Source organism: Berghia stephanieae, chromosome 3, assembly GCF_034508935.2.
Source record: "Berghia stephanieae isolate SIO BIC M18660-M18661 chromosome 3, UCSD_Bste_1.3, whole genome shotgun sequence".
In the NCBI taxonomy this organism is placed as follows: domain Eukaryota; kingdom Metazoa; phylum Mollusca; class Gastropoda; order Nudibranchia; family Aeolidiidae; genus Berghia; species Berghia stephanieae.
In genome coordinates, this window is record NC_088362.1 from 40,292,263 (window position 1) to 40,315,493 (window position 23,231).

Genomic DNA, 23,231 nt, shown 5'->3' on the forward strand with positions numbered 1-23,231 from the left:
ATTAGTATTACCCACTATCTACCTTTAATCATAATTCTAATCTTTAAGTTTCATGCCACTCTCTGTGTAGAGAAACTAATAATTTTTTAAAGTATTCAAACCCACCGTGACTTTTATTTTACTATAGCAACAATTGCGCAATGAGCACCTTCACATTTTGAAATTTAAAAATAAACAAAAACAAACTTAAGTCGGTAGGAGTTTGGCTGGGAATAACACACACACACACACACACACACACACACACAAACACACACATAATATATATATATATATATATATATATATATATATATTTATATAAAATATATATATGTATATATATATATATAATATATATATATATATATATATATGTATATGTATATATATATTATATATATATATATATATATATATATATTAATACCTATTTGGAAACAGTATTTAATTAATGTGTAAACGTCCCCCCCCCCCCCCCCCCTCCTCCTTTTTTTTTCCACTCCCGCTATAAAGGGGCAGCGTGGCTCAGCGGTACGGTCTTTGCTTCGTACCCAAAAGGTACCGAGTTCGATCAACCGCCGCTGCGCTATGTGGCCTTGAGCAAGTCACCTCGCTCTAGCTCACTTTGCGGCGCTGCACAGCGGCTGACGCCTGGGTTATTCCAGTCTGCCCTTGGAATAGATCCTAAGACAAATTTCCCCTTGGGGATGAATAAAGGGATTTTTAAAAAATAAAGTAAGTTTCTCTCCATAGCCCAGGATATTAGCCAGGGTGTGTGTGTGTGTGTGTGTGTGTGTGTGTGTGTGTGTGTGTGTGTGTGTCTGTGTGTGTGTATGTGTGTGCAACACCTAGACGCCTCATTCCGGCACAAAGACAACAAGAGACAATGACTATAACTCGAAACGAGAACGGATTTTCAGATACTGTGGAATAGAAGTAGAAGACCCTTCTTGAAACCCTGACCTACCGCCCGATAGGTGATGTGATGATGATGATGGTGACATGCGGCTATGTGGTCTTGTGGTATGACACTCGCTTTCGGATCGGAAGGTCCTCGGTTCGAGCCTCACTCTGGGCATAGTTGAGTCCTTGGAGAAGACTTCACTCACATATCTCACCGTACTCAGGTGTAAAATGAGTACGTGGCCGTTAACAAAGTTGTCTTTGTCCGAATAAAATGTTATATCGCCTAACAGGCGTCATGCCCCCATCCTACATGTTAAATGTTGCGGTTGGCCAGGGACCACTTGTAAAGCGCTTTCATAACGTTCAGTGGATATTTATTGCGCTATATAAAAGCTCATTTAACAAATTTATTTATGATGATGATGGTGTTTTGTTTATTTTTGTTCTGTTTTAAAGGGGGGTTTCAGCGCTTGCGACACTATTAGGTCATTTCAGCGCCAGTAACAATGGAAGATAATAAGAGGAAAGTTGTAGATATAAAGTGAAAAGCACCGAGGAAAAAGTCCACAGGGAATTGGATAAAACTCAAACAGGGAACAGATGCTTCCACGAGCAATCCATCGATGTGTAACTTTTGACATCTCTTAAAAGTCACATCTAGGCACAAGCAATAGATCCCGCCTTGAACTTGAAGAATGCACTAAAATATTTACAAAGTGCATTATACTATATACAGTGTTCAAAACTAATAATGATAGAACATAACAGTAACAGAGAGATGATTTACAGGGAAAGAAAACATATCTCTCAAAAATACAGGTACTATACACTTGACTGTCTCCCTCCCAACTAGGAATTCCCGTCAAGACCAGGATAAACCCCGAGCAATCTACAATCCAGAAGAGAGAGAGAGAGAGAGAGAGAGAGAGAGAGAGAGAGAGAGAGAGAGAGAGAGAGAGAGAGAGAGAGAGAGAGAGAGAGAGAGAGAGAGAGAGAGAGAGAGAGAGCAATATGAAAAGGGAAAACAGATTTGAGGATATAAGACATAGCGTGTGGCCTCGCTGCCCACTGAAGGAGGTCAAAGAATCTCACCCAGATGATGATGATGATGGTGATCACGATGATGATGATGAAATTGATGGTAATAATGATTGCAATGAGACGCACAAATACTCAAGTCGGGATATTTATAATAAATAAATAGTACTTTATTCATGAAATATATAGATATATCAATCAAAATATCACAATATAATAGTTTATTTCAAAAAAATTGACAAAAAAAAAACGGAGGAAAAGAACCCAACACCAACGATAATCACCAATTTTCAACATTCACGTTTCATAATATACAAAGAGGTACAGGGATTGAAAATTCATTTCAAGAAAACTTTTTTGTTTCTTTATATTTTAATCCCATAAAAACATAACATAAAACACATTTTGATCTCCGTTTCCGGTAATCCAATTCTGTTGAATAAACCAAACATGAAAAAAGTACAATTAGAAAATCTATTGTTCTTTCAACGCTTAGAAAACTGCTCAGCGTAATAACAATCAATAGAATAAGATCAAAGGAGCGGACTCAAGATAGGAGTACCAGTAACATGGTATGGGCTCATAGGTGGTTGAAAGCCCAGAGCTGAAAATACAAAAAAAAGAGTTCACTATATTGGGCATTGACATGAGCTCAGCCTTTGATACAATCTGCAAAACAAAGCTTTTGAAGGTAATAAACTCATTTCTCAAAAAAGATCATATCCGACTAATAAGATCACTGCTGGCAAACACAACAATTACGTTTAAATCTGGCGCGGAAACAGTTTCACTCTTAACGTCGCTGGGAACTCCCCAAGGAGCCCAAATCTTTTTATCGTATATTTGGAAGCAGCACACAAAAAAAATTAGACAAAAACTCCCGACTCCTTAAAACTTACCTGTGAACTGATCTACGCAGACGATGTCGGGATCATATTTGATACAGCAGACCAGGCGAAGTAGCACATACCAACAATATCAAATACTCTGCGACATTGGAATCTTAAGGTCAACGAATCCAAAACAGAAATCACCCTGGTTAACAGAAACAAGCGGAATGGAAAAGTGTAAGAGAACTCGGACATAATTATCTATTACTATTAAATTTGTGATGCAATGTCTGGGTAAAGTTCATAGTCCATGAAATTTACACAGTTATGATATTGATGGCTATTAGTAATAGCACTGGACTATGAATGAACCCAATACTATAATGAGAAGCTCTTTTATATGATCAAGAATAAAATGGGGAGAACTAAAAAAAAAAAATTTACGATAAATAATTCAGCGAAGAACGGGGAAGAGCATTGCAGTTGATACTCGAGAATTCAAGATTCCAAGAAAACCCTTTCGGATCACGTCCATGGGCGGATTTCGTTGGAGAGGAAAGCTGGCAGGGAGAGAAGCTCACCCATAGAGAATGCTCTATGTGACAAGGTTATAAAAGTTGCCAATTCTGATTTCCCACTGACAAAGAAACAATTCCTGAAGAAAGTGGGAACTGTAGCCAAGAACTTAAACCTGAAAACACGGTTCAAGGACGATGGTCCTGGTACAGTTTCAATTTTTAAACTACAAGAAGCGGAGCAAGCATCCCTTGACAATCAAAAACTACAACAAGAGGAGCAAGCATCCCTTAACAAACAAAAACTGCAACAAGCGTAGCAAGCATCCCTTAACAAACAAAAACTACAACAAGCTGAGCAAGCATCCCTTAACAAACAAAAACTACAACAAGCGGAGCAAGCATCCCTTAACAATCAAAAACTACAACAGGCGGAGCAAGCATCCCTTGACAAGCAAAAACTACAACAAGCGGAGCAAGCATCCCTTAACAATCAAAAACTACAACAAGCGGAGCAAGCATCCCTTAACAATCAAAAACTACAACAAGCGGAGCAAGCATCCCTTAACAAACAAAAACTACAAAAGCGGAGCAAGCATCCTTTAACAATCAAAAACTCAACAACGGAGCAAGCATCCTAAAATCAAAAACTACAACAAGCGGAGCATGGTCCTGACAGTACAAAAACTACAACAAGCGGAGCAAGCATTCCTTAACAAACAAAAACTGCAACAAGCGGAGCAAGCATCCCTTAACAAACAAAAACTACAACAAGCGGAGCAAGCATTCCTTAACAAACAAAAACTGCAACAAGCGGAGCAAGCATCCCTTAACAATCAAAAACTACAACAGGCGGAGCAAGCATCCCTTGACAAGCAAAAACTACAACAAGCGGAGCAAGCATCCCTTAACAATCAAAAACTACAACAGGCGGAGCAAGCATCCCTTGACAAGCAAAAACTACAACAAGCGGAGCAAGCATCCCTTAACAATCAAAAACTACAACAAGCAGAATCTCTACTCAAAGTAAGACAAAAAGAGTAGTCATAGAGTTATCAGTTATCAGACTTCATGTATATGGACATTTAGTAATTTCCATAAGCAACGTTCCTAAAAGAATCAAGAAAGTTCACGTAAATATGAACTACAGTTAAGTCTATGCTTGCTTATTTCTATCTTATCAATTTCTCTACAGCATTTGATGTGAAGCCAGGGCATTACATTTTTTCTTACTCTATTGATAATGCATGTTGGTAGTGTAGTAAACTAGGCTTAATAAAGAGGATGTCCATGTTTGCAAAAAATAATCAACTGATGTGGCATACTGTGTTGTGTACGGTCACACCTTGGAGATTGTGACTTGGGTCAAATGCGAAAGTTGAAGATACTTGGTTTAGGTACCTACCAACTACTGTAGGTCAAATAAGAGACTGTTTGACAAATTAGTTTCGTATTGTCATGCTGAGAAATGCGGTGTAACATCACTCGCCATCCCCACCCAGTCACATTATAATTATACTGATACTGGGCCAACTGGTCATTTCACTGTTTCTGTAATGCAGTGAGCGTGAGGCAGGCAGTTGAAACAGTACAATTATTTACATCTTGAGTTTTGGTGCGGTCCGAAAATTCGATCCACCAAACTACCACTCCCGAGTTGGACGTTCTTCCAACTGAGTGAAAGTTTAAGCTGTTACTGTAAAAGCTAAGAAGCAAGTATTGATCATGATTTTAATGCAACATTGATCATTTACTTCTTCCACTCAGGACATAGAAATATAGTTGACTTTTATGTATGTTGATGTAAGCGGTGCCTGTAATGAACCAACGCTTGGATTTTGATTTTAATCATTTACTACGTAAAGCGAGTTTTCAATCAAATTCATTTATAACATTGATACAATATATTATTTTATTCGTTTTTTTTTTGTTTTTTTTTGTTTTTAAGGGTTTTACGGCGCTTGCAACACATTTAGGTTATATCAGCGCCAGTAAAAAGAAAGAAAATGGGATAGTAAAAAGTTCTAGAATTACAATTAAAGCACCCAAGAAAAAGTAAGACGAAGGGGAATTGAGAACAAATAGGGATCAGATGTAGATTCCAAGAGCATACCACCAATGTACTTAGTTTGAAATCACCTACAAGTCTCATCCAGACACAAGCACAAAATCCAACAAAGAGGAACACACTCAAACGCTTACATTATACATTCAAAATAAAAATAATAATACATAACAGAGAGATGATTTACAAGGAAAAAAATATCATCTCCCAAAACAATAACTGCATTTGACTGTTTCCCTCCCAGCTAGGATTCCGGCCAGTGCCCGGACAAAACCAAGTAATCTCATTCCGAGACAAAGACAGAAAGCATGTTGGATAACAGATATAAGGGGATAGAAGACACAGTATGTACCTCCCTGCCCGCTATGGGAGGTCAGGATCCCCACCCAGATTATTTTATTCATTCCCCCTCAAATAAAGATGCAGTGAATGGCAAAGTAGAAGAATGGCTGGACACTTGCCAATCCACAGCAAGATGTTCAAAGGTATGTGTATTCCAACACGGAAAAGTAGAAAACGGTAGTACAATGCCCAATTTTGTTTTTATTAAAAAATAATAAGTAAAATAACGTCAAGCACTTGACTCTTTGATTATGTTTGGTATGCTCCTTCATCTGATTATTATATTGTAACAGCTTTAAAAATCCTAATAAATATTGGAATGTAACATCTAATGATCAAATACAATCTAAGTCATGGCTTAGTTTGATATGTTAATTAACATCAATTGAGACATTGAACTTCTGGATTCACGTGACACAAAATGTGTGCGTTTAGCGAATCTTATGGTATTTTGTTGAAAATAGTTTTCTCCTTTCAAGTATGCGTCATGTCTAACCTATTTTTAAATTTAAAATTATTATGTGCTCATTCGGAAATTTGCTTTGCTACATCTTCTTCCACATTTGCGGATTTATTGTGTGGAAGCTGCTTCAAATCTCTATGGATTGACCATTACGCCTGATGGAAGAAGGACCTTCAAAATACCTTCTTTAGCATTCAGACTTGGACACTTCCTAAAAAAAGATTTGCAATTATAAAGAGGGGTTCTTGTCTGCAAAAGGATGATATAGAACGAGTACGAGAAACAGAAACATTTGAAAATCTGTTAATCGATGAATGAACAGATGCTGTTTCATCCAATGCTTTAAACACGTTGAAACGGCGCAAGGATCAAACTGTTAAACAATTACCGGAAACAGAGGATTTTTTATCAGGTCACTCAGAAATTGCAGCTTCACTTTAACTCTTAGAAAAAAAAATGTTAGAGAGTAAAGACCTTGTAATGGTACCAGGAAAAAGGAATAGAAAGGTTCCGATACTAATTCCTCAAGATGTGTCAGATGCAATGAGCGTTTCAATGGACACAAGAGAACAGGTTGGAATACTGTCACAAAATGCATTTTTCTTCTCAAGGTCCAGCACTGGATGATTGGATGGGTGGCAAGCTGTCAATGCTTCGTCAGAAGCCTGTTTAAAAAATCCTCAGCTTGTCACATCAACCAAGTGTAGAAAATTTTACAATTACTCAAGGACTCAACTTTACGCCACCAGAGCGGAAATCGAACCAGGGACATGCAGCTCCGAAGGCAACTGTTATACTAATAGACCAGTGTCATAAAAATTACAACTTTTATATAATAATCTTCTAGGATGTGATGTGTCACTTTTATGATTCATTAAACTTGACTGGATTTGATTTTGCTTGTGTACTTCAGATATGTAAAATTGATATTGCAGGTAAGGACTACTGGCATGGATTGAAAGTCAGACGTCCGTTTCTGACCATCCGTTCCCCAGGGAAGTGTACCTCAACAAGGATGAAAATGATGACGAGAGACGAGGTGGCAAATTATTTCCAGGATTTGGATGTTTTGATGACGAGACTCAATATCAAGGACATGCCAAGGAAAATTTGGAAAAGTGATGAGACAGGCCTTTGTTTTTGTCCCAATGCCACCAAGGTCGTTGCCGAGAAAGAGATGCAAAACTGGTCACTATATGCAGTCCCTCTAAGGATATCGTCACTGCCTTCTTCTGCATCAATGCAGCTGGAGACATTCTTCCACCCATGGTTGGAGCAAAGGGCAAGACAAAAAAATGTGTCATATCCTTTGCTGTTTGCTACCCATGATGCACCGCTGAAAATGAGAAACCCTTACATAAAGGGCAAATATGATACAAGGGACTCATTACAAGTCTGTTGAGTAAGTTTTAGAATTTTCCTTTGACGGAAAATAGTCGTGGGCACTAGAGGGTTAAAGATGATTTATATAAAGAGAAGACTGGCATACAGAATCTATATGAAATATATTCATGAAAACTATAGAACACTTGCTTGGGAGTGAATTCTCATATGACGTTTTAAGTCCCCTTTCTCCACGAAAGACTTGCTGCAATATGAACAAATGAATGGTCTGTCTCCCCTGTGAACTTTCATATGTCTATCAAAATTGTACTGAAATGCAAACACTTTTGAACACAAATCACACTTGAAACTGTCTTTTGATGATGCGTCATGAGTCAGCATATGTCTCCGTAGAGTATTAGTAGTATAAAATGGTTTGTTACATACAGAGCAGCAGTATGGATTTTCCCCAGTGTGCTTTCTCATATGTACTTGCATATAGTAACCATCTGTAAAAGCCTTGTCACATAGTGAACATCTAAATGGTTTTTCACCAGTATGTACGACTAAATGTCTCTGAAGATGACTGCTATTCATGAAATATTTGCTACAGATAGAGCATTTGTAATCTTTAACTCCGTTATGAATGAATTTAATGTGATGATGTAAACCACTTGGTTGAGCAAATACTGCCTTGCAGATTGTGCAACTGAACGATCTTTTCATTTAATGTCTCAATTCATGATTTGAAAGATGTCTCCTCTGACTAAACCTCTTAGCACAGACCCTGCATGAAAATTTCTTCTGTTTTTCATGAGTAAGGTTATGAGCAAAAAGGCTACCTCTATCAGAAAAAAACTCAAAACATATTGAACATGTGTATCCGACTTCTTTATCCTTACCCGTATGCTTTTGCATATGGATTTTTAAAGAGGCTTTAGTTGAATATGTTTTATTGCATATCTGACATATGTGAACCTTTTTTCTAAAAGTTATAGAACCATGAGAAATTACATCTCTTTGCTTTGTTGAATTGAAAAGTGAAGAGCGTGCTTTAAGGTTTATGCCATTTACTTCTGAATAATGTGACATAATACTATGCACTCTCAAACTATGTTTTTCATCAAACTCTTTGTCGCACAAAGAACAAGGAAAATTTCTCCCTTTAACATGGCATAAAAAGTGATATGCAAGGGCACTCCTTTTAGTGAAATAATTTTTATCACACAAAGTGCACTTATAACATCTGAGAAAAGAGGTATGACTAATCAAACAATGCAAAAAAAGACAAATTTGACTTTTGTAAGATTTACAGCACAATGAACATTTAAATTTGTGCAATTTCAATATCCTCTGCTGAATCAATCTGTTATTCCCATTTGATAATTTTCCCAAAACGATTCCATTATTCGTGGTTTCTACATTCACGTTATTTTGTGATAGCTCTGGCATCCGATGCAAGTCTCCCTTCCTAAAGTGAACTTTAATGTGTTTGCATAGGTTGCTATTAACCCTGAAAGATTTTCCACATAGCGTACATTTGTAAGGATATACTCCAAGATGGATTCTTTCATGATTTTTCAAGTCATTACTTGTAACAAATGTTTTACTACACTGACCACAATTGAATTGTCTCTCTCCTGTATGAATTCTCATGTGCCTTCGTACGTGACTGCTATGCACAAAACCTTTTTTACAAACATGACAGAGGTATGGTCTTTCATCCAAATGCCATTTAGCATGGTTTTTTAGTTTATTTTTATCTGTGAACGACTTTTCACATTGAGAACATTTATACCGATTTTCTGTTTTTGTTGTATCGCCAAATTTTCCATGTGTTTTCATACCTGTTTCATGAACTATTTCATGTCTTTTCAAATGACTTTGATACCTATAATCTTTACCACAGACAGGGCATTTGTACGGCCTTTCTCCAGTATGAATTAAAGAATGTTTACGCAAAGTTCCAGGACTGTTAAATGATTTTTCACAAGTGAAACATTGGTAAGGCCTTTCTCCTGAATGAGTAAATAAGTGTGCTTTCAAGATGCCTTTAGACGTATAATATTTATGGCATATGGGACACCTAATACGACTGCCTTTACCATTAACGACTCCAATATGGTTTTGTGATACTATGTGTGTGGCAAAAAGAGAAGTTGATGAAAATCCTTCATTACACACTGAACAATAGAACTCAACATCAGCCTGTTTTGTCGAATTTGATTTTCTTGACCTTGAGGTACCATTAACGCCATCCCTTGACACTGAAATAAAAGGAGGGGGGAAAAGAAAAAACATAATCAAATCTCAATAGTCAAATAATTTGATATAAAATAAAGATTAATTAGGGGCTGAATTTGAGATATCAAAATAATGACAAATTAAAACATTCTATAGGGAATGAGATTAGCAGAAGAGTAGCGTCCCTTGATTGGACGTCACCGGTGGAGAAGTTATTTGTAAACAGACCAACTACAAAGACTGCTCCAAATACAAAATTTATTATTCATATTTCTGTACAAAAATGCATAACGTTGATTATGATATGCATTTTTGTACAGAAAAATGAATAATAAATTTTGTATTTGGAGCGCTTGGCTTGTAGTTGATTTGTTTACAAATAACTTCTCCCCCAGTGATGTCCAATCAAGGGGCGCTACTCTTCCGCTAATCTCATTCCCTATTCGTGGTCCAAACTTTCTGTTGAAATTTTAACTTAGAACTTAAAATTTATGAAAACATTGTTCAATCAAACATTCAGCACAATGACAAAGCTTGAATCCAAGTGATGGAACTCTATAATTTTTTTTTTAATTTGCTCTTATTTACTTATGCTAAAAATATTTGCATGCCTGTTGCTGTTACTCACAATTTAAAAAATGTATAAGACAAGATAGTGTTGAGTGCAAGAAAATCTTTGAAAAAAGAATCAACAGAAATACCACTTGGGCCTGTGAAAATTTCCTGAAATTTTGCATCAAGCTGCTCCCTTCCCCCCTTTCTCTCTCTTAGGGGGAAGGGGACGTAAAAGAATAAATTGGATATATAAATTGAATATATGGTTTGTCAAGAAGTCTCAATCACAAGTTACCCTTGCGTCTCTCATTTATGTTGAAAAGATTTTATGATCTATGAATAAGACACACTGATATAATAGGGAATGCAGATTTCTTATTTAATTATGAACTAACAGCCAGGTAAAATGAGAAAGATCTAGTTTTTAATCAATTATCTAAAAAAATGTAGATACCTGTTATCCATTTTATTATTTCTACCCGATGGTCAAAACAGTATTTTAAAAATCCTTTTCAGTAAAAAAATATTGAGATGATAAATAATTCTCAACACACAGTTTGTTATGAAAACATTATCAAATTTTAAAACTCTCATTGACATGTCTGAAAGTCTTACCCTGCCTCGAATGTTCAGAGAAATTGTCCTTTAGAGCAATTGTGGCTTTAGTGTGATTAGGACAAGCCTCTTCCTGAAATAGATGATGGAATAAATAATTAAACAAAACTAAAACAACAAGCTTTCATTTAGATATACAGGCTAAAATAAAGAAAATTCAAAATCATATCAAAATGCTGAAGCTTCTCCCACAATTTTTTAACATAATAAAATGCTGATTAGAACACCATGATGAAGTCACTCCAGGCCTTCAACCTCAACCACAAACAACATTTCTATCATAAATGCGGACTTCAACAGTCAACTTTCACTTCAGGGTGCCTATGTGGTCTAGTGGTATGACACTCGCTTTCAGATAGGAAGATCCTGGTTTCGATCCTTGCTCAGGGCACAGTTGAGCTCTTGGAAAAGACTCTTTACTCACATTCTCTCACCAAACTAAAATGAGTACCTGACTATTAACCTGTAATATCGCCTAACATGTCTCGTTCTATATGTTGCATGTTGCTGTTGCTAAGGGACCCTTTATAAAGTGTTTTGAACATGTTTAGTGGATATTGTGCTATATAAAAGCTCAAGCAAACCTATGGAATATTTTCAATATTTCTTTGTTTTCATATTTTTCCACAAAATAAGTGACCTAGGTCAAAGGTTTGATGTAGTACAAACAAACGGAGTAAGGTAGACAGAGTTAGCACAATAATAGCAATAAAACCACACTGTCTTTAGTTGTTTAGTGGAGATAAAAATGGCTAATCTTACTTTAAAACCAGTGTCAGATCTTCAAAAATATCTAAAGGATAAGGGTGTGGTTTTCAAAGGTGTGAGAAAGACAGAAGCTGAAAGGTTAGGTATTGAAATTGACTCTGAAGGTTTCTTGGAATGCCGAATTGATGTTATCATTCTGAAATTCAAAAGGCAGCCATATCTAACACTTTTAGACTCGTCTTTCTTGTTGTCACCCATTCCTCCAATATCCACTTTCGACATTCTATATAAAAAGCCCCAGAGTTCATAAGTAATAATAAGCATTAAGTCATAAAGAAATTTTAAACATTTAGAAGGATTTACCCTTTTCAAAGATGCTTTGTTCAGGAGGTAAAATGTGAAAATTTTGCAGATGCTTCGCATATTCATTTTCTATTATATTTAAATGCAATCCCAGAACCCAGAACCCAGAACCTGACAGATCCACATTCGACATTCTGCAGCTGATGAGGCAGATACGTCAATAATTAAAATACATGCTTTTTTATGGCAACCAAATGTACTTGTTTGTTTTTGTTTTTAAGGATTTTACAGTGCTTACGACACATTTAGGTCATACCAGTGCCAGAACCGATGTACTGTAATCTTACATAATATGCAAGTACAGTGATAGTGGCAATATATTGTATTGCCACAGTCAGTGTACTTTGAGATCATTAAAAGTCTCATCCAGACACCAGCACAGGATTGCACCAAGATGAATACACTCAAACTCAAATGTTTACAGAATATTATCCAAAAAGAAAACATAACTAACAATATATAACAGAGAAATTATTTACAAGGCAAATAAAAATCATCTCTCAAAACTAATACTATACATTTGACTGTTTCACTCTCAGTTAAGGTCTCCCTCCGGCAAGGGCCAGGACAAAACCAAGCAATCCCATTCCAAGACAAAGACAGAAAGCAACTCCGAAAACAGATATATAAGGGGATAGAAGACAGCAAGTGACCTCCTGCCCACAATGGGGGGTCAAAGGACCCCACTCAGGATCACATGTAAGATGCAGATTGCCGAACGATGGCTAAAGAGAAATATGATTTCATGGAGATGTTGTTAGAGTCGGAATACCCCAATGCCATCGATATGACCACAACAAAGAAAAGGAGAACAGAAATAAAAGTGTGTTCTATTGGATAATGGATAATGTCAATCTTACTTAAAGTCCACCAATCTTCCTTTATCAGGATTCCACTGTAGAAGCAATTAATATGTTACAAAATCATGTCAATTGAGATATATATATCCAGAGCATACAATGGACCATTGACATTTGTTTTTAGATACATTTTTTAAAAGGGTCACAAAATAATCAAATGACATAAGTATTAAGAACCTTACATTTTGTTTTCCTTCTAAATTACAAGTCTGTTCTGTTTCAACAGCAATAGTTGAACTTGGAGAAGAAAGACCCTTTTCAATTTCAAATTGCTCATCTTGTTCTTCGGGTTGAAATTCTTGTTTAACCGGGCGCTGATTCTGACTCAACATCCAAGAAAAATTTGGAATACAAGGCTTTTCTTCGGATAATGACTCATGCTCTGGGAGTTCCCCATCATTCAATTCGATTTTGATTTGAATGTGAGAAAGATCTGGGTCTTGCTCATCTGTTATGTTCAGAATGTCACTTTCATCCATTCTGATCTTCTTCATAGGTTTACTCATAATAACTATGAATCTTATCAAATTATTTGAAGGTTTCCTTGGACTGATTGCATTGTGGTCTCAGAGCTGGTTTACTTTTCAAGTCAAGCACCTGTTAGGAATGTCATAATAATAAAAATAAGGTTATAAGTAACGAGGAACGTAAAAGAATAAGTTATAAGCTTTGGAGTCTATTAAAGGCCCAGGTAGCTCACATCTGACGACATTGTTGAAATATAGACTAGAAATAAAAATGTTGGTTCATTTTCATTAATACACAAGAGAGAGTTTGTTTTTTTCATTGAGTCCAGAACCTTTCCATCTTTATATAATAATAATAATAATAATAATAATAATAATAATAATAATAATAATAATAATAATAATAATAATAATAATAATAAAATAATAATAATAATAAGTATATTTATATAGCGCCTTTCGTCGAAACCTCAAAGCGCTTTTTAAAAAAAATTATATATAGTTGAGATGAAAGAGAGAAAAGGTTGAAAAAATAATGATAAGGTAAAATTTCAGAAATAGCATTGCTTCCAACCTTTACCCATGTAAATGAGTACAGTGGAGAGCCAAACTGAGTAAGATTTGGTTTAAATGCGTACAATCCTGAAAACCATAACGAGCTTTAATTCTGATGATGGCAACAAGAGCAATAAACAAATCAAAGTGTTAAATTACACAAAAAGAATGTATGACTTAAAATTCTGTTAAAACCATAGAAATGGAGCAATTCATAAGATCTTCATCAAAAAGGTTGCAATGAGTGAAAATGCATAAGAATATGCATTTTTTCGTAAGATTGGCAGCTTTGGTTCTTTTTGGTTCTTTTAAAATATCGAATGGTGTGGACATGTCGGGGTTTCCCTTTATTAAGTGTCAAATTTTGGTCTGGCCACTAATAGTGGTGTCTGTAGAAATGAAATTATAAGAATTGCTGCATGTTTCGTTCTGTATGTCAAGTATTAACTAATGGTTTTGAACCCCTTGTATTTTGAGCACATTTATTTGATACTGCTTTGTATAAAAGCTCAAGTTTTGAAATTAATATAATTCTTTGGATACTTAGATTAACAGTTTATATTTGGGATAAGGTATGTATGGTGTTGGGGCTTGGGGTAAAATGGCATACAACAGAAAAAAAACCACTTTAACTTAACCACTTGAGTAGGACGAATTTGTTCTCTGTCTCTGTCCATTTTTATTTTGTCAATTGTTTATCACCTAAAACATCTGACAACTCTTTTCTCATTTACATATGATTGTTGCCTTGTCTATTGAAATCGACATTTGAAATGAATTTATCACAAATTGAGAGACTTAAGCCCTCAACACGATACAAGACAAGTCAGAAGAATTTCCTCTGAGAAGTCACAGATCTATTAATTTAAAAGAATCAACTGTTATAAATTTGCTCTTTAAATTTTCGTGTTTATGAGTTTTTTGGGGGAGTTTTTTAAAAATAAATTTTGCTAATTTTGCAGTCGAAGTAAGTTCTTTATCATCATGAGTCTGCCAACACTTTATTCACATAGCACCCCATCAATTCACGCTTTCGCACATTCTAAATTCTATTAAATTACATAGAATTTTTTAATCTCCCCTCTATCAAAATATGTAAGAAAGTTTTAAGTATTCAGATTGGTGGATTCCGAGACAGAGTGAAATAATAAAAAAACGCTGTATTTCTATCCAGACTTTGCTCCATTTTATGTCACAGTTCTGGATTACAATTTTAATTCAGCACCCAAAGCGGTTAAAAGGTTTTTTTTATATTATGTTAAATCTAATTGACATATTTACCATCTCTCCCATGGCTATTCAGACTCAAAATTCTATTATGTATGCTTAAACACAGAAGAAAGGGGGGAGGGTGGGGAGAAAACAGTGCGGGCAGTGGACAAAAGGTGGTACTGATATAGAGATAGAAGAAGAGTTCAGAAGAAATTCTGTTTTGCCTTATCACACTGACTCAGCTCATATACCTACTTCGGAGTGAAGAAGGACTGTTACTTGTCTAAGACTGTCACGATATTATTTTTTTTCATCCTGATTTTATTTGGACATCATGTTATGTTGTGAGAAAAACATTTCCTGAAGACCATGGTTACTTTGACTGACTTTTGTTTCTTTTGAAGAGTTTCAACTCTTTTCTTTTTAATTTATAACTAGGCTTCCAATTGATCAATGATTTTGTCTTTCTCATCAAAAAAAGTTAGCTTATTTATGATACATAAATTTCCAGGAAGCTGCGTTGCATCATAAAATAGATTTACCATATATTTTTCAAAACAACGTGTTTAATTTTGATATTTTTTTGGTGACATACTAATAAGTAGTCTGATTCCAGATAGACAGCTGCAGTAAAATGGAGATTCAGGTATTCTGAATCTGAATGTAAACGCACAAAAAAAGCTCATGTGTCCTACTCTTGACTATGAATCTGTTTACCCTTTAATCAAAATTGGTCTTGGTTATATTGAGTATGCTTGATGAGTTGCAATTGCAAGTCGCATACAGGGGAATAACGCTAGCCGGGCGGGGAATAATGTGGATCATTTCGAGCTGCTACCACTACATTTCATCATCATCCATCGTGGCCTGTACTCTTGAGTACGTTGCCAGTCAGCTGTCTCCACGAATCACGATCCTCTGCGGTGCGCATGAAATCTGTGTTGCTTTTTAAGTCACATTTGGCCATTCTTAGGTTATTTAGATAAGTCATTTTTTGTCTTCCTCTAGCTCTCTTTCCTTCGATCATCCCAGATGTTACCTACCAACTTTTCTATTCCGTATCTTCTTCACACATGTCCCAGAAACCGTAACTGCCTCTTTCTGATGTTATCCATCAGTATTCTTCTCTTTCTCACCCTCTCCAACACTTCCTCGTTCGTACACCTGTCTGTCCATGATACCCTCAACATTCTTCTATACACTCACATCTCAAATGCCTCTAACCTCCTCGTACATTCTTTGTCAAGCGTCCATGTTTCACAACCGTATAAAAGGGTACTTATAACATATGTTTCTACTACTTTCATTCTGGTCTTCAAGTTTAGGTTGTTGTTTGACACAACTGGTCGCATTTTATGGAACACATTTTTTGCTATTGCTATTCTTTGTTTTATATCCTCTATGTCACGTGCGTCATGGGTGATGATAGATAGTGCCAAAATATTTAAATTTCTTTACTTGTTTGATGGTCTCTCCTTTGCTTGAAAAGTGGAAGATCACTACATTTAGATTATGGTAAAATTGATGATTGATGGAGGGACTTGAAATAAAGTTGCTCAAGACTGAAAAGATATGGTGTTCGACAAAGTGAGAGTGAGAGAGAGAGATAGAGAGATAGATAGAGAGAGAGAGAGAGAGAGAGAGAGAGAGAGAGAGAGAGAGAAGGGGGAGGGGGGGGGGGGTAGTTCAAATTCAAGGCATTCAAGTCATTCAAGGGAGGTTGCCAAGTTTGTCACAGTCACAGGCCCAGTCGAGGAAGGGTCGTGGGCCTGTGACTGTGACAAACTGGGCCTCTAACTCTAACAAACTGGCATGCTTTCCCATTGTGGGCTGTGACAAACGATGCTTCCAGTTTGAGAGGCAGACAACTAATCAAACTCAAAACTGAACACCGTCATCTTCTTACGTAATTATAACAATAGTAGCAGTAATACACGGTTCGTCATGCAAAGAGAAGGACGAATAAGATAGTTATAATGATGTAGCACTGGCCATCTAAGTTTGTATGCCATCGCCGGGCGCCACATACCTGCCTGATGATTATTGTTGTTTGTTTATCGCCCGAATTATCGTTCAGATTCTCATCTTTCTGCTTTTACTTTCAACTGCTCTGACTGTGTTGTGATGTTGACTTGTTGAAGTGCCAGATTTAGTTTTGCAAAAGATACCAAATAATTGATAGAAAATGTCAAATGGTCAGGAAAAAAAAAAGCCAAAGTTTTCCAAGCATCACTTTTTCCGCTAAAATGTACACGGCCTAAATTTTCATTTCCTTATTTTGCCGACATATTGAATATTTTGATTTAATAAAATAAACTCACCTTGCCTTGCTAGTTTAAGGGCAAAAATCGGGAAATTTCATGAAATTGTTAATTTGTCCCTTAGATAAAAGGCTAAACTGGCATACCTCCTTTTCCCCCTCTTCTACTTCTACTCTGGATTACCAATTTGACCTTTTCAATACCAAATTATTCCACAAATCGAGATGGAAGATTCAATTTAATTAGCGAAGACCAACATGTGCTTATTTACAGGTCTGATAACCCACATAATTATGGGCTCATTGTTGTAATGGTAATAGTCTCAAAGCAACACAAAATATTGTCTTTTACAACAATGTGAAATCAAGTCCATAACCGCGTTCAGTTATCAGACCTGTCCACGTAGACGAAGTCAGATAATGTTGACGTTTCGAGTTTCCCCTTTGTCAACAAACACGATGAATGAAACCCTTAAGAGGAACGAGAGATGAGAGAATGGCGTTTGGTAAATTGGTTCATGGTAGATTAATCATTTCGCCAGGACCGCGGACTATGGCGTAGTTGGGCACATAATATGTAAAGGCTTATGATCGTATATATAGTATGCGCTTGCCTAAGAAGCCCACAACATTGCCATCCGGAAGTATAACGGACCAACACACAAAACGGTGTGTAACCTTGAACGTTTATAGTCTGGTTAATACACTTAAGTGAGAATTACTCATAAACGCGGATGGCAAAAAACAATAACAAAGACCTGAGTGACGTAAACTTCGAACAATCTATAGTGGCTTTTTGATAGAAGGTAATGATATTCCTTTGCATTGTGTTGTAGAAGTTAATAATGATTAAATAGTTCAAGGGCCAATGATGATAATTGAATGTACAACATCAAGACATTCAATTAAAAGTCCAGATTCCAAGTTCCATTTCTTACTACTTTATTTGTTGTCATAAATTCGAAATCCAAATCCAATAGTACCTGTGGTCATAATTCAATCAGTTTCATAAATTCCAAATCAGTAAAATCAATCCAAATGTTAAGTTAATTTACCTATGTAACCATTTTCAATATACGTGGAATATTTTTAAGTCCGTAAAATGCAATCAATGATGGTGAGCACAAAAGTTTTAAAGTAAAAATGTGCAGCTCATAGTGAAGTAGAATCCAGAATAGAATACAATCAAAAGGTAGAACCCCGGTTTGATCAGAAACACAGAAACAGAGTTTTATATCATATTGTAAAACTGTTCCCACAATTCCTTTCCAAAGGTCAGTTTTTACGTCCAAATAATCAAAGGTCGTACGCCCAAATAATCCCTACGCCCAAATAACAAATACGGTACGCCCAAATAATATCGTACGCCGAAAATAATACTGTACGCCTAAATAAAATACCAGCTATAATTTAATGCTTTTATACCCAAATTCCGATCAAAGAAAGTAATTTTCTAGTACTCAATATAAAAACGAAGTTTAACTGATATTGATAGTTCGAAGATGACGTCACTCAGGCCTTTGTTATTGTTTTTGCCATCCGCGTTTGTGAGATGTTCTCACTAAACTGTATTAACCAGACTATAAAAGTTCATGGTTACACAGAGTTTGTGTGTTGGTCCGTTATACTTCCGGATGGCAATGTTGTGAACTCCTTGGCCAAGCGCATTCTATCTATACAAGCACCGTGAACTCATTAAACCCACTTGCAGTAAGCTAACTCCCTTACAGGACATACCGAGCGACAGCCCCCTCACCCCCCACCCCCCACCCCCAACCGGTCGTATGCTAGTTATCTGTATCTGCAAGTGTAATCGTGTATTTCTGGTGCAGAAACAATTCCCAGATTTTTTTTAAAATTTGTATATTTTGCATTACTTCATTCGATTAGTGGTGATCAGGAGGACGAGGTGGATGCCCATGATAACGATGATGATGATGATGATGATGATGATGATGATGATGATGATGATGATGATGATGATATGATGATGATGATGATTTTTGATGTTTAGTTGATGACGACGACAAAGACGAAAATAATATATAATAATAATAATAATAATAATAATAATAATAATAATAATAATAATAATAATAATAAAAATAATGATAATAATAATAATAATAATAATAATAATAATAATAATAATAATAATATAATAATAATAATAATAATAATAATAATAATAATAGCAATAATAATAATGATAATAATAATAATAATAATAATAATAATAATAATAATAATAATAATAATAATAATAATAATAATAATAATAAGGGTGATTATGACAAATAAAAGGTCGAAATGAGTTGCTGGAGGTTAATTGGGACGTAAAGGATGCATGGTTGTTTTTTTAAAGAATAAACTATTAGAGGCAAAGTATATATAGTATGTAGTACAATATATTATACCTGTAAAGTGTAATAAATCAAAATGGATAGAATGTCCACAATAAAATATCCTCATATTTTATGCTCTCACATTATTATAGGCTATCTGATAAATAATGCCTTGCGCCTTTTCAATAAATGGTGACGCCATAAAACTTAATAAACTTGAGCTTTTTTATATAGAGCAATATAAAGATTAACAAGGTGTCGAAATAACAATGTCAGATAAAGCAGAATGTATTGTTAAATTGGGCTTGTATATAGAGCAATATCCACTAAACGTGCCGAAAGCGCTTTACAACTAGTCCCTAGCAAACAGCAATACCTAATATGTAGAACAAGACAGGTGGCCTGTAGAGTATTACTATTTTTCTGAGAGAGACAATCCTGTTAAAGGCCTTATACGTATGCTATACTTGAGTACGGTGAGATAATGTCGTGAGTCAAGAGTCTTTTCCGCCCCCCAGAGCAGGGTTCGAAAACAGGACCTTCCGATCTAAAGAGGCAAGTGCCATGCCACTCGACCGTATAGCCGCCATGGTGGTATAAGCAGCGGCGTGGCGTATTGACGGCATGTGGTGGTGCCATGATTAGAAGAAGAAAAACAATTCTAAAACAGTGAACACGATCAAGAGAAGAGAGCACATGTTAAAAACTCTCTTTTTTTTGGAAGGGTGGGGGGAGGGTCGATGGTTTCTACGAGTGGACAAAACTCACAAAAACAAATAATTCATGAAAACAACAAGCCATAACACTGAGATACAAGTCCCGTGTGAAAAGGTCTTTGTAATTATTCTTTGTCCACCATTTAAAGGATTGGATTTGGTAAATAATGCAATCAATATGTGATAAATGTAAATCAAAAGAGAAAAAAAAAACATAAGACAGAAATTACTTACTTTTAGTACTTGTAAAGAAAATCTGCAAATCTTTTTATAATTTGTTTATTGAAATCTGGAATGGCATCTATTTCAGCTTTGTGAATTGATAGAATCATCAACGAATTTAACCGCTCCTGTTTAATTGAATTTCGCAAGAAATTTTTCACTCTTTTAAGGGTGCTAAAACAACGTTCAGGAGGTCAAGAAATACGATGGAAGTGGTTAAGGTCACTATAGCCTATAGATGTCCATGATTTGTCAGTGTTTGTTGTATCTGTAAAAAGTAGACAATGAAAACAAAAGAAACGTTTTTTTTTCTTAACTAACTGTGAGCCATTCATGTCTGTCATACCATGTCACTGAAAAAGAGATTTCCACACCTGTGTTAATTCAAAATCAGTTGGTTGGTGAGGAACTAGTCTTTTTATTTCCAATTTGTTATCTAGTGTCAATCTCCCAAACAGTCGGTTAAGTAAAGAATCAACTTGATTCATTGCAATTCATTGTTTAACAAAACAAAACTTCAAAGTATAACTCAAATAATAGAAATCAATGGAATACGATTAATGATTGCACAAATAAAAGGTAGATTCAGATCTTAAAACATCACAAAGAAAAAATCACTCCACTTAAGTACTTAAGAAATCAAAAAACACACCAAAGTATAACTGTTGACAATCTTCGCTTTCTTTCTCTGACTGACACAAATACACACACACACACACACACATAAACACTCATACACACGTAACATCAACTCAGCACTACAAGCAAGAAAAATGTTGGTAAATTCGCCCACAATGCTTCGTTGCAAAGAATTACTTTATTCAATAATCGTGAAAAAGAGGTTGGGGGGGGGGGGGGGTTGATGTCATATTTTTAAGTTTTATGTTGTTTTTCTTTGCTGCTTACAAATAAACTTGATAATGATCAAATGTTTTTGACAGTTAATGTAATATTTTGGATGGCCGAAGTTACCCTAATTATGACGTAAACGGTGCAACATTGGCGCATCCCCCAGTCCAACGGTGGAGCTCTCAGATCCTGGCACAAGTCGAGGGGTTTTCCGCTATTTGAAGATAGTATAATTCGACCCAGTTTCTCGCTCAATCAGCTGTAGCGATAATAATGGATAGAGCATTAACTGGAGCTTTGAATTGCTTTGCACCACGGTGTTGATTTTGTCACTAATTCGCGCAGTGATGTCACCAACACACGAGTCGGCGCAGTGCGTGAATCGGAATCTTGAATAGAGCGGAGACTAAAAAAGGCAGTATGTTGTTTGCGAGTTGGCAAAAGACAATGGAGTTAAAATTTCTCAGTTTTATTTTTAATTAAATTATGCTGTTAATGATTTTTAAAAGAGTGGTGCGGTGCCTGGCACAATTCGATCCAATGACCCCACGCCACTGGGTATAAGGATACTGATTACTTGTAATGGCGGTAAAACTTGCATAACGAAAGAAACACACACACACAGAGAGAGAGAGAGAGAGAGAGAGAGAGAGTGAGTGAGAAAGAGAGAGAGAGAGAGAGAGAGAGAGAGAGAGAGAGAGAAAGAGTGAAATAGAAAAAGAATTATAGTGATTAATAAATAGAAAGGACACACCCACACACACACACACACACACACACACACACAGAGAGAGAGAGAGAGAGAGAGAGAGAGAGAGAGAGAAACAGAAAAAGAATTGTAGTGATTAATAAATAATAGAAAATACACATACAAGAACACACACAAACACACACGCACCGAGAGAGAGAGAGAGAGAGAGAGAGAGAGAGAGAGAGAGAGAGAGCGAGAGAGAAAGATAAAGACAAAATAGACACAGATAGAGATGGAGAAGGAAGAGAGAGAGAGAGAGAGAGAGAGAGAGAGAGAGAGAGAAAGACAAAATAGACACACAGAGAGAGAGAGAGAGAGAGAGAGAGAGAGAGGGGGGGGGATGGAGAGAGAGAAGGGGGGGGGGGGGAGAGAGAGAAGAGACACCGTGCGAGGTTGACATTGAGAAAGAAAGAAATGACAAAGGGTTTGACATGGAGATAGAAAAGGAAAGGGGGGGGGGGGGGGGGGGGGGGGGGGGGGGGGGGGGGAAAGGAGAGAGAAACGTACTATGGTTGAATGCTAGGTTGATCCGTAACAATAGATTATCATCATCCATCGTGGCTTGTATTCTTGTGCACGTTGCCGGTCAGCTGTCTCCACGAATCACGATCCTCCGCGGTGCGCATGAAATCTGTGTTGCTTTTTAAATCACATTTTGCCATTTTTATGTTATTTAGATATGTGATTTTTTGTCTTCCTCTAGCTCTCTTTCCTTCGATCATCCCAGATGTTACCAACTTTTCTATTCCGTCTCTTCTCAACACATGTCCCAGCAACCGTAATATAGACTATAAATGACATGAAACCACAGTGCATGGTGCAATCCTTTCCCCATACAACACGATTTTTGGTAAAACAAAAGAAAATCAATCAATGACCAAAAAAAAAAAAAGGAAATAAATGCCTCTCGCCGACGTATACATATGTGCAGGCCTGACATCCGAACGCAATTATGGGCCTAGTTTAACATTATTGTAATTGACAATATTTTGCGTGATTTGTTGTTGTTGTTGTTTTGATTTGTTTTTGTCTTTTTGTTTTTTTA

At 36.1% G+C, this 23,231-nt stretch overlaps 1 protein-coding gene across 2 annotated transcripts; it reads right to left on the bottom strand.

Moving 5' to 3' along the window:
• Nucleotides 1–2,074: 2,074 nt before the first annotated feature.
• LOC144967716 (uncharacterized) lies at nt 2,075–18,510 on the bottom strand. 2 transcript variants are annotated; one of them, XM_078905272.1, is made up of 4 exons: nt 18,359–18,510; nt 12,992–13,406; nt 10,879–10,951; nt 2,075–9,731 (listed from the first exon to the last, which is right to left on the bottom strand). In XM_078905272.1, exons 2-4 carry the CDS (start codon nt 13,313–13,315, stop codon nt 8,191–8,193), a joined length of 1,938 nt encoding a protein of 645 aa, XP_078761398.1. In that variant the 5' UTR covers nt 13,316–13,406; nt 18,359–18,510; the 3' UTR covers nt 2,075–8,190. The 2 variants fall into 2 exon arrangements, with proteins under 2 accessions (XP_078761398.1, XP_078761397.1); XM_078905271.1 differs by lacking the exon at nt 18,359–18,510 and adding an exon at nt 17,073–17,202.
• Between the last annotated feature and the right edge of the window lie 4,721 nt (nt 18,511–23,231).